This window comes from Malus domestica, chromosome 10 (assembly GCF_042453785.1).
Source record: "Malus domestica chromosome 10, GDT2T_hap1".
Lineage (NCBI taxonomy): Eukaryota > Viridiplantae > Streptophyta > Magnoliopsida > Rosales > Rosaceae > Malus > Malus domestica.
Window position 1 is genome coordinate 11951376 of NC_091670.1, and position 11552 is coordinate 11962927.

Genomic DNA, 11552 nt, shown 5'->3' on the forward strand with positions numbered 1-11552 from the left:
ATGGATGTAAAAACTGCATTCTTAAATGGAGACTTAGATGAGGAAATATATATGGAACAACTCGAGGGGTTTGTAGTTAAAGGTAAAGAACACAAAGTGTGTAAACTTGTGAAATCGCTCTATGGGCTTAAACAAGCTCCAAAGCAATGGCATGAAAAATTTGACCATGTTCTGATCACACACGGTTTTAAGATAAATGAGTGTAATAAGTGTGTCTACACAAAAACTCAAAATAATGCTTGCGTTATGTTGTGTTTATATGTAGATGATATGCTTATAATGGGAACTAACAAAGAGATAATACATTGGACCAAGAAGATATTGAAATCAAATTTCGATATGAAAGATCTTGGACTAGCTGATGTGATTCTTGGTGTAAAAATAAAAAGAAACCAAGAAGGATATATTCTTACTCAGTCCCATTATATAGAAGCTACACTTAGGAAATATGGTCATTTGGAAAGTAAGGATGCAATTACTCCTTTTGATGCCAATAGCAAACTTAAGAAAAATAAATGTGATGCTATATCTCAACGTGAATACTCACAAGTCATTGGAAGCCTTATGTACATTATGAACTGTACAAGGCCTGATATAGCATACTCCGTGAGTAGATTGAGTAGATATACATGCAATCCTGGGCATGATCATTGGGAAGCTTTAATTCGAGTTATGAGATACTTAAAGCATACAATGAATTATGGATTGGGAAGCTTTAATTCGAGTTATGAGATACTTCGAGTATCCTCCTGTGCTCGAAGGATTCACTTATGCGAATTGGATATCGGATAGTACTGATACGAAATCCACAAGTGGATATGTATTTACTTTGGGAGGAGCAGCAATATATTGGAAATCTTCCAAACAAACATGTATAGCCCAATCAACTATGGAATCGGAATTTATAGCTCTCGATATGGTTGGAGGAGAAGCTGAGTGGCTAAAAGATTTCTTGGAAGATGTTCCTATATGGCCTAAAATTGTAACGGCAATATGTATACACTGTGATAGTTTAGCTGCACAATATCGAGCTAAAAATAGTGTATACAATGGGAAGTCTAGACAAATTAGACGAAGACATAATACAATAAAGTAATGGCTCTCTAGTGGTGTAATTTCTATTGACTATGTCAAGTCAAAAGATAATATTGCGGATCCGCTTACTAAAGGCTTATCTAGAGAGCAAGTTAAGCATACATCAAGGGGAATGGGTTTAAAGCCAATAAAGTAAAATGAAACTGCCAAACGGAAACCTAACCTAGTTGATTGGAGATCCCATGGTCTAGGTTCAATAGGCAAACTGGTTTGGCTAGATTCAAGAAGAAACACACTTACATACCCATTCCTATGATGGAAGAAGTGTGGTGACTGCTGATGGTGCATGATACATTAGTTTAATGATATTGGTACTTGTAAATCAAGTGGAATAGTAGCAGCCTATTCATAATCAATATCACCTATATGAGAGTAAATGTGGGGTCGCATTTATGAGAATTACATGGCTACATTCTCTAAAGCTCTCATGAATCCGGGATTTGTTCAGGACCAAAATGAACACAACCGTATGAACCGTAATATATTAGAATAAGTGATGTGTGTTACTTATTGTCTTGGTTTACTACTGCGGTGAACAGTTCAAGATTCTATATTCACTGCGTCACCAAGTAAATCCGATAAGTATTCACTAGGGTAGGTTCAAGTCCAAAAGACACCTCTCCCGATGCATCTCTTGTCCGCCTGTACTCTCAAATTCTTCTTGATTTTTCATTCATGTGGGGGATTGTTGGAAATTATATATTATAGTATAAACTATTGTAATATATAATTTTAATAATTGAATGAAAAATAATGTTAACCAATTTCTTAGAAAGGTTATGTTGTTTAGATGTATTCCCTTGTTAAGTGATGTATACTTATAGATGAAAGGTTACATCTCTTTATTAGTTGAAGTTGGGTTCTATATAAACTCATGAAACCATTATCATTAAGATATAGAAAAATTAGAGTTAATTTTTACTCTTGAGAAAATAGGGTTTCCCCACTTTGTTTCTCTCATGCTTCGTGTGTCAAATTCCGAGTCGTGTGTTGAGAGTACGAAATATATAAAGTTCGCCAGAGTCCGAAGATTGAAGTGCTTTGACTTCGGATTATAGATTGTTGAATCTTGGGAGATAGACGCCTATCGAACTACAAGCACAAGAGTATGGGCGGAATTCTATCTTTAGGACATTGCATTTATGCAAGCCTCAATCTCCAAGTTTGTCAGTTTTTCTATCTTTATCTCTAGTTGTTTATATTAATCTCATATATAATTGATGTTGTGAATTTCTTTATGATTATTATCATTGGAATTATATTGTTATTTTTCATATTTTCTAATATTGCTCCAACAAAAATCGTTCAAGCTCTTGATTTTATTTGAAGATCATCCTTACAAAAAACTTTACAAGTCTGAGATCGATTAGTCATCTAAATGTATAAAAGAAATCAACAGTGTGAGTACCAAGTAACATATTCATGATAAACCATCTATTTATTGGATACATTTGAATTACTAAGAGATCTTTGAATCTAATGTTGTTTCCTATGATCTTCAAATGAATATTAAGAGATTAAACATTTTCGATTATGTCATTTATACACCAAAAATACATTATTCACAAAGAGTGGAATAGATGTCCCCTTTGGGGACATTTGTTAGACAGAGAAGATTAGCATGACCCCTGTGCAAGGATGACATGCATAAATCAAGAATAGGTCCAAATGCTCTTTTGGAAGAAAAAAAAAAAAACAAAGAGTGAAATATGTTCATTCCCAACTGAAATCAAGTATTATCTTACCCTTATCTTAATGTTTTATGTACGTGCAGGGTCAAAACCTTTTAATTATATGATATCCACTTGATCACTCTTTAAGTATAAGATTGTTTAAAGAAATTAAAAAAAAAAGAACATGGAGGCCCTTTTTTTTAGCAAGCAAGAAATTATAAATAAGATACTCGAATGACCTTTACATCTAGACCTGGCAATTTCTTACAAGATCTGTTAACAAGACATGAAAATAACAGGTTTCGAGTCAACACGATAACTAATTGGGTTATTATTGGGTCACATGCTAAGAACATGTTAATAACAGGTTCTTAACAGGTTTACAAAAGGGTGACACACAGGTAACCCGTTTCGATACGTTACGAAAAAAGTTATATTGATGATTTTAATTTTTTAAAATACTAAAAAAACTTACTACAAAATACAATAGTCATAGTGTATATGTATATGTATATATTGTACACTAAATATGTATTATTGTATTATTATTCTATATAAATTTAAAAATTTTAGTTTTATTTATTTATTTATTTTTAAAGTATATTATAGGCAAAGAGTGAGATTTTTAAAACACATTAAAAATAAAATATCAAGTAAATTAAAAATATCAAACACATTAAAAAACTATAAGTGCGAAAAATGTGAAAAAGTTTGCAAACGATCGTGAGTGCATCCTCTATCCTTTTATGTCACAGCCCGTCCCGGGATTCTTTATATCGGGGACGTGAAATGACGGAATTACCCTCGACGGGTATTAAGGTATGTGTGTGTGTGACATATTATTTGGATTAACTACATATATTTCAAGCTTTTGGAAAATTATTAAGTCGGATTAAAAAAATTGGTTTATAATTTATGTGGTTAGGGAGTTAGAAAAAAAATGGATGGTGAGGGTTGGGGATGGACCACACACACACCATTCCTTCCCTCTCTCACTCACCCGTGCCCTCTCTCTCTCTCCTCCCTCACGGCTCTCTCTCTCTCTCCCTTCGAATTGTACGGACCAAGCACGAAACCCTCGAATCATCACAGATCAACGCCATTAAGGTGAGATTCTTCATCCTTTTAACCTCCTGAGTTGAATGGTATTATTTTTAGAACTGGAAACCTTAGAAATCTCGTCGAACCCGTGACCCATTTTGAAATCACTGTTCATGCACACGTAAAATATCATGTTTCAGGGAATTTCAAGCTCACAGTGAGCTTAAGGAAGTCCTCACGAGCTTAGGGGTATGTCGTTGGTAGGATTTGGACGTTGGAGGACGGAGAATGGAACTTTTCAATTTTGGCTGAAACTTTCGAAGCTTTTTCCGGTGAATCCCCGACGAGTTGGGGGTCGAGGCAGGTATGGATGTGTTCATCTCGTCAAGATCTTCATTTTGATATAAAGAACGTTGAAAATAGTGAAGAAATGAGGAAGTTATAGCGGTTTAAAAATTTCCCAGAAACCGGCGACATTTCCGTCGCCGGCGAAACCAGTCCGGCGACTGGAAGAAGAAGAAGACGCGCGTGGGTCCGTGCCCCTCCCGGCGTGTGGGGGCACGTGCAGCTTCAGAAAATTTTTCTAAAAATTTCTTGACGTCCGTGACGTCGAATAGGTCGATGTGGTATATTCATATACCCAATTTGAGCACCGTATGAGAAGTTATTACGAATTGTTGGTTATGTGCTTTAATTAACATTTTTATAGTTGTTTCGCATATAGGTGACACATATCCTGAGGACGAGTGCATCCAGGGACGTCACGGGGGTTACGACCCATCAACTTACCAGTGAGTGGGCAGTTTTGTTTTCCGTATATACCTATATATTATTGATTTTCCCAGAAATTGAATTTATATGGAAGTATGTTTTCAAATGCCATGCATGCATATTATGAGTTATATGAATTGATATTTGATGCATATATATATATATATATATATATATATATATATATGTGTGTGTGTGAATTGGTGATGTGGACGCACAGGAAGCATCAGGTGAGTTTTATGTTATTCATGTGAATTATTGATGAGGTGAATTGTGTTGAGAGCTCATAACCTGCACCCCTGGTGTTAGTGCTTATAGTATTCACCGCACCGCACGCTCACCTTGGATCCAAGTAGGTGCATGTCGTACAGACTATGAGAGGGTTCCGACATGCTAGTCGTACAGATCACTAGAGGTGGTTCCGACTAGTAGGTGACCTTAGATTATGCGCACAGATGATTGATGAGAGAAGCACTATAACGTATTTTTACACCTTTCTTATCGTACAGACTACTTCAGGTAGTTCCGATTTATGTGCAGAGTAGTGCCGTACAGGTCACCGTGGTGACTCCGGCTGGGTTGGATATTGAGCTATGGAATTAACCGTACAGGACCAACTGCAAGGTCTTCGGTTGATTCATTATGTCACCTGTTATTTTGATGCATCCATGTGTCGTTATTGACATTTATGGCATGGCATATTTCTGGATTTGTGATAGATTGATGAGTTGTGACATATGAGAATTTATATACTATTATGTTATTTTTTGGGGAAGTATACAGGTTTTACAGTGAGGGGTTAGAAATGTTTTAAATGAAATGTTTTGGAAAACTTTGGTTTTACTGACCCACTCAATTTTGTGTTTTGCGCCCCTCTAGGTTCTAGTTAGCAGTTGGTGGCTCACGAGGTTTTCTTCGGCGTTCTGACAGACTTTCTGCATGTAGGACTCATCTGCGGGTGTTGTAATTTAATTATAGTCCTACTTGACTGCACCTAGTATTTATGCTCTGAAATTGTGTACTGCACACTTAAACTCCCTTTAGCATGCTAGTTGGATATTACTGCTAGTAGTTGGTTTTTATTCCTTCGTATTTCTCATATCCTTTGCTTCCGTATCGCACTTTTGGTTACGTCACACTCACGTGACGGCCAGCACGCCTTGATTTTAGGATCGGGGTGTGTCATTTTAGGATGGGTACATCGTCGTTTAAATTTTTAAAACCATACAAACCGTCATGAATAGTATTTTAAGGGAGTTCAAAATAAATAAAATTTAAAATCATTAATGTACGAGTCTGAAAAATGTGAAAGCATATATAAACACTCATGATTGCATCATTTACGCTTAGACGATGGTTACATGGTCATTTAGATTTTTAAAACCCTTCACATCTCATGAATAGTGTTTTTTATTTGAGTGCAAAATTAATATATCAAACCAAAGTTCCAATATCATTTCCCTTGGTGATTGATGAAAATTGAAGGGTTTTATTGTTAAAAACGGGTAAGGTTCCTTAACCTTGAACGCAACTCCCTTCATTGGAGGAACCTTGCCCGTTTTTGACAATAAAACCCTTCAATTGGTGCTTCATTGTACTTAGCTTAGTTCATTAGACCAGACATCTCATTCATTGTTAAATTTTTGGCAAGATTAGCAATGTGCCGACATCCAGACACTGGAATGGTGTGAATGATCCTTCGTCACCTCAAGAGCACTATGGATTTAGGCTTATTCTATCCCTACTCATCCTCGAATAGAGTCGTTGCCCCTTTTGGTTCTGAAGTTGATTCTTACCTTGCTAGTTATGCTGATGCATGTTGTTTATCTGACTTGCACAAGGCACGTTCTTAAATGAGTTATGTCTTTATCGTTTGAGACACTGCACTATCTAAGGTCAAACAAATAGACCTTAGTTGTGGCTTCTTCGAACCATGCTAAAATTCTCTCCTTTCATGAAGCTACACATTAATGCTTTTGTCATAGAGTTGTTGTTGAGTATATTCGAAGTACTTATGGATTTTCTTTCGTCATTGACGTCCCTGCAGTGACCTATGAAGACAACATCACTTGTATCGACCAGATCAAGAGATGATACATTAAAGGAGACAACACTAAGCATATTGGGCATAAGTTTTTCTTTTTATATCAGCAGCAAAAACATCAAAGGATTGAAGTCAAGCATATTCGTTCCCAAGACAATCTTGTTGATCTCTTCATGAAGTCACTGCAGAAGTCCATCTTTCAAAAACTTGTTCAAGGAATTTGTATGCTTAAACGCTTGAGTTACAACATTTGTAGTTCTCATTGGAATGTTTTGTCAAACGCAGAGGGAACATCTTGAATATACATAGTTGACCTTAATATACTCTTTTTCCCTACGATTAGGATCATTTTTTCTCATTGGATTTTTATTGCCTGACGAGACACCGACTCTGGGCTGGTCATACCCTTGTGTGTCCTACTTGCGTCATGCAGACGTTAAGTGTTGACTTATTGCATTAACTAACTTTTATCCTTAGACTATGAGTTTTATCTCGCCTTGGGTTTTATCATAGCCAGGTTTGTGAGACTTACTTCTTATATGTATTCCATATATGAGACTTGCGTTTACTCATTGTGTCAACTTGACGAGACAACTTCATGAACTACTGTTACACCATCGCTGAAGACCTGATGGGCACCATCTACTTGAGTGATTACACACTTAAGGGAGAATGTTGCAACTTTAATTTAATTAGGAGTGTGATTGTGTAGATCTTAGTAGAATTATTTTCTAGCTCTTTTCTATTAGACTTTGTATTCCTTGTAGGATAAGAAAGCCCATTATATTTACTGTAAATAAAACACAAAACGGTGAGAAACTGCACCGCAAAAATATCCCAAACTCTCTTTTTCTCTCTTCTTCCCCGTGTCGTACCTTCTCCTTATTCCTTCACTAAAATAAGCCCACAACATCTTCAATATATATATATATCCTTTTGATATTATTTATCTTTATTATTAGTATTGTAACAATAAAAAATTGTTTGGGTTTTCAATTCCTTCGAATAATGCTCATTAGTTCTTCAATTTTAATCGATGTTTTTCTGTAAGTTATTCATGAAGTAGGAATATGCACACCAACGATGGTGATGAGTCAATGATAATAATTTGGTTTTCATGAATTGTTAATTTTTATTTTTATTGCTTCAGGTGAGAGGGATTTGGGAGGGAGAAGAGAAGGAATGGAGGGGAATTCATGTTAGAGGTGGGCAAATGGGTCCTGGGCCCGTGGGTAGGGCCGGGTACTAGCGGTTCGGGGGGGGGGGGGGTTCGGAGCGGGTCCAAATTATGTTATACACAAAACGGGGTGGGGTGGGTGAGTCCAAGTAAACGGCAGGGCGGGGCGGTTCTAATTTTCTAAAGACACGGGCCACTGGCCCGGACCGTATCCAATGAACTAAATCTGTTCTCAGTTCACTTTCTCGAAGACTCCCAAACTCATACTGAATCTCCTCTCTCTATCTCCCTCTCGTGTCTCGATCTCTTCCCTCTTGATCTCTTTCTTCCAGAGTCCAGAATAACTCTCATCCCTCTCGATTTTCGGTATCTCTCTATCAAACTCAAAGGGATAAATGACAAACTCAGTCTCTTTTTCTGTCGAGCTCGAGGGGACGAACGATGAAAGATGTCGGGCTCAATCAGATTGGAGAAGACGAACGTTGCGAGGCTTCAAATCGGAGAAGACGGTGGGCTCAAGCAGATCAGATAAGATGAAGGTGAACAACTGGGCTAATTCTGTGGCGCTCAAACAGATCGGAGAAGACGAAGGTGAATAGATTGGAGCTAACCATCCAATCTGGTTCAACATGCCCGATTCGGTGGTGCTATTAACTCGATCGATTTCGTCAAGCTTCATCTCTCCGTCATTGACAGCTTACCTGAATCTGTCGAGTCCACCTCCGAGCTACCAATCAACAAAGCCCTCTGCCTCAAAATAGCCTAGGACTTGCTCAAGCATGCAGTCACACATTTCGTCCAACACTCGGGTGTCAACTGGGTCATCCATGACTTGTTCTCAACTGTCGATTCCCTTCTGTGCTAAAGAAGACGACCTTAACGAGGTCATCCCTCACCTTCTGTGTTGGCCAAAAAAAAAAATTTAATTGGCTACAGTTGTTGATTTGAGGATGGACGCTTGCAGGATTTTCTCGCAGCGGCTAAGGAAATAGCTTGATTCGATCTCCGGCGAAGCCCTTTTCCTGTTCTGATTCGATTTTGAACTCAAATTCGACTGGGAATCTGAGTTCTAAAATACTGGAAATTAGAAGAAGAAGAAAAAAAAAACAGGGTACTAGTTGGACCCGTAGGAACCGGCCCGTTTTATACGGGCCAGATTAGGTCTGGTTCTTAGTTTTAAAATAATAAAATCCGCCCCGGCCCAGCCCATCGTATTTTCAAGAGGGTTCGGTCCGGTCCCTCCAATTGGGCCCATGCCCATCCCTAATTCATGTGGTGGCATGATAGACAAGATTACAATTAGAAACTAAAAATTGAACGCTATTTGAAACTAAAAATTTTTAGTTGTTATTTGTTTTATACATTTAATTTCCTCGCTTCTTTCTCCTCCCACTCACCACCCTCATTTTGGTCTTTTCACCCCTTCACTAGTCGTACAATCTAGTAGTATATTCTTTTTTATTTTGTAAGTGAGAGTTCATAAGTTTGAATCTTCGTTTGTGTAGTTTAGTCGGCCAGAAGGGAGGGGGGTAAATACCTTAAATTCATATGGCGGCATGATAGGCAAGAGACCGCAATTTGAAACTAAAAGGTTTTAATTGTTATTTGTTTCATATGTTTAATTTCCTCATTTCTGTCTCCTCCTGCTCACCACCCTCCTTCGGTCCTTCCACCCTTCACTAGTCCTACAATCTAATAGTATATTCTTCTTTATCTTGTAAGTAAAAGTTCGTAAGTTTGAATTTATAAATGAAAATGATCATACGTAATTAACTGATATTGTTGTTTAGCCGGCCAGATTCCTTTCCCAAATATCATTCCATAATGAAAATGTTTACATTGACAATCTTATCATGATCTAGACTAGTTGCCGGTAATAAAATCTTACCCCTAGTATACGTATCGTTGTTTCCATACCGTCTTTGATTTCTATTGGTGGTTCTATTTAAACCAATGGAAGGTGTCTGTCTCACCCCTAGTATCTTTCATCTCACACGGACTTTTGTTCAAGTCCCACGATCACTCCCTCGGTTAAAATAGAAAGAAAGAAGCATATCCATTATTCATTACGGCCTCTTTTGGTAAGGATGACTGAGTTAACGAATAATTTTTAAATTCAAAGCACATAGAAGGTAGTATGAGATAATTGGACATGAACGAAACTTCTTTCTTCTAATTGTACCATTTTTAGGAGGATTGAAAATGAATGAGTTTTTTTTTCCTTTGACAATGCATCTCTACCGTCTAAGTTGGTCACAATTTTTCTTTCTTCTTTAACATACTTTGAAAATAGTGTTTTAACAAATTTTTCTTATTTTCTTTAGCATACTTGTGAGTGAGAGGTTTTAGATTCGATTCTCGCCAAAATCGAATTTGAACCACATTATTATTTATGTGAATTCATCCACTTCAAGTGAGGCTTGGCTGAATCCCTATTCCCTTAGTGTGGATAATATCGATTGTTAAAATAAATAAATAAATAAATAAAATTAAAAAAAAAAACACTAATCCTTTAGACCAAATGAGGGCCACTTTATAAATTGGTTGTGTTCCTTCGTTATATTAATTCATTTAACCAAAAGTTTTTTAAAGTTTCTATTTAAGTTTCCTCGCTGCTTTTTCACTTTGTACTATTGTTTAGTGGTATTCCTTCACTTATAAGTGAGAGGTTTCAAGTTCGATTCTCGTCAAAGGCGAAGTTGAACCACATTATCACGGCAATCCCATTGTAAGGCTTAGCCTACTCCCCCACCCACTTAGTGTAGATAATATTTTCTGTTAAAAAAAAAAAAAAACCAGGTTTCCTCGCTGCTTTAGAAACAATCTTGAAACGTTACCCTAATAATCAACTGGACAATCTCAATTTCTGGCAGGCACGTAAATGAAAAACACAATGCAAGTCACTAAGTTCTGAATTAATATATAAAAATGTTGATTCCAGTATACAACACAATTATGCACCCTCCTCTATCTTCTCATCCTCCTCTAAAACTACACTCAACCTAGTCCTATAGCTACCACTTCCACCACGACGGTTATAGCGGCGCCCTCCTCTTCTTCTTCTCCTCACAACTTCACGATGTCCGACTCCATCACTTATGCCGCTGTCACCACCTACCCTGTCCGCCATCCGACTAATAGTAAACACAACTAGACTGGCACTTTTACACCCGCCCCCATATCTCCGTCTCATATTTGTAAGCGCCAAACTTGCCCTAACGGCCAAAGCAGCCATCTGCTCCGGTCGAAGTGGTTTTTTCAGCCAACCCAACGGTAACACAAAGTAAAGCTGACCCAACTGAAGCACTTCATCCCCATCAACAGCACTAAAAAAGCCTCCAAACTCCATGTAATCTGAGTCGCATATGAAATGCATGGGACTGACGTTCATCATCTGCAATGCATGTGAGACCTTAATCGGTTTCGAGAATTCTTGAAGCTGCCCGTTTTGAAGAATCAACTTGGCTGTAGCTACAGAGATTGATTCGCATGAGTTGCAAATCCCCATTAGGCAATGATTCGTTTGGCTACTACGATTTTTGGAGGTTAATTAAAGGAAGATAAAAAACGCGTTTGTTTTGTTTATTAATCAAATAATTAATTGTTTATAATCAACGATAAAGTTATGGGACATATATTGTAATATTTTTTTGTCAACTATTCTTTCAAATTTGGATCCGTCCCCATTGTCTTTTGTCTGGACCTATTACTTTCAACACTGTATTTTGGATACGATAGCAATATGTTTTAT

At 37.3% G+C, this 11552-nt stretch overlaps 1 protein-coding gene and 1 pseudogene across 1 annotated transcript; one reads left to right on the forward strand and one right to left on the reverse strand.

Annotated features, from left to right (window-relative positions):
• The first annotated feature begins 2677 nt into the window (after positions 1–2677).
• On the forward strand, positions 2678–2769 carry LOC114819339 (U6 spliceosomal RNA; annotated as a pseudogene).
• A 7985-nt stretch (positions 2770–10754) lies between these two features.
• Positions 10755–11309, reverse strand: LOC103423284 (uncharacterized). Its single transcript, XM_008361354.4, has one exon. It carries the CDS (start codon positions 11307–11309, stop codon positions 10755–10757), a length of 555 nt encoding a protein of 184 aa, XP_008359576.1.
• Between the last annotated feature and the right edge of the window lie 243 nt (positions 11310–11552).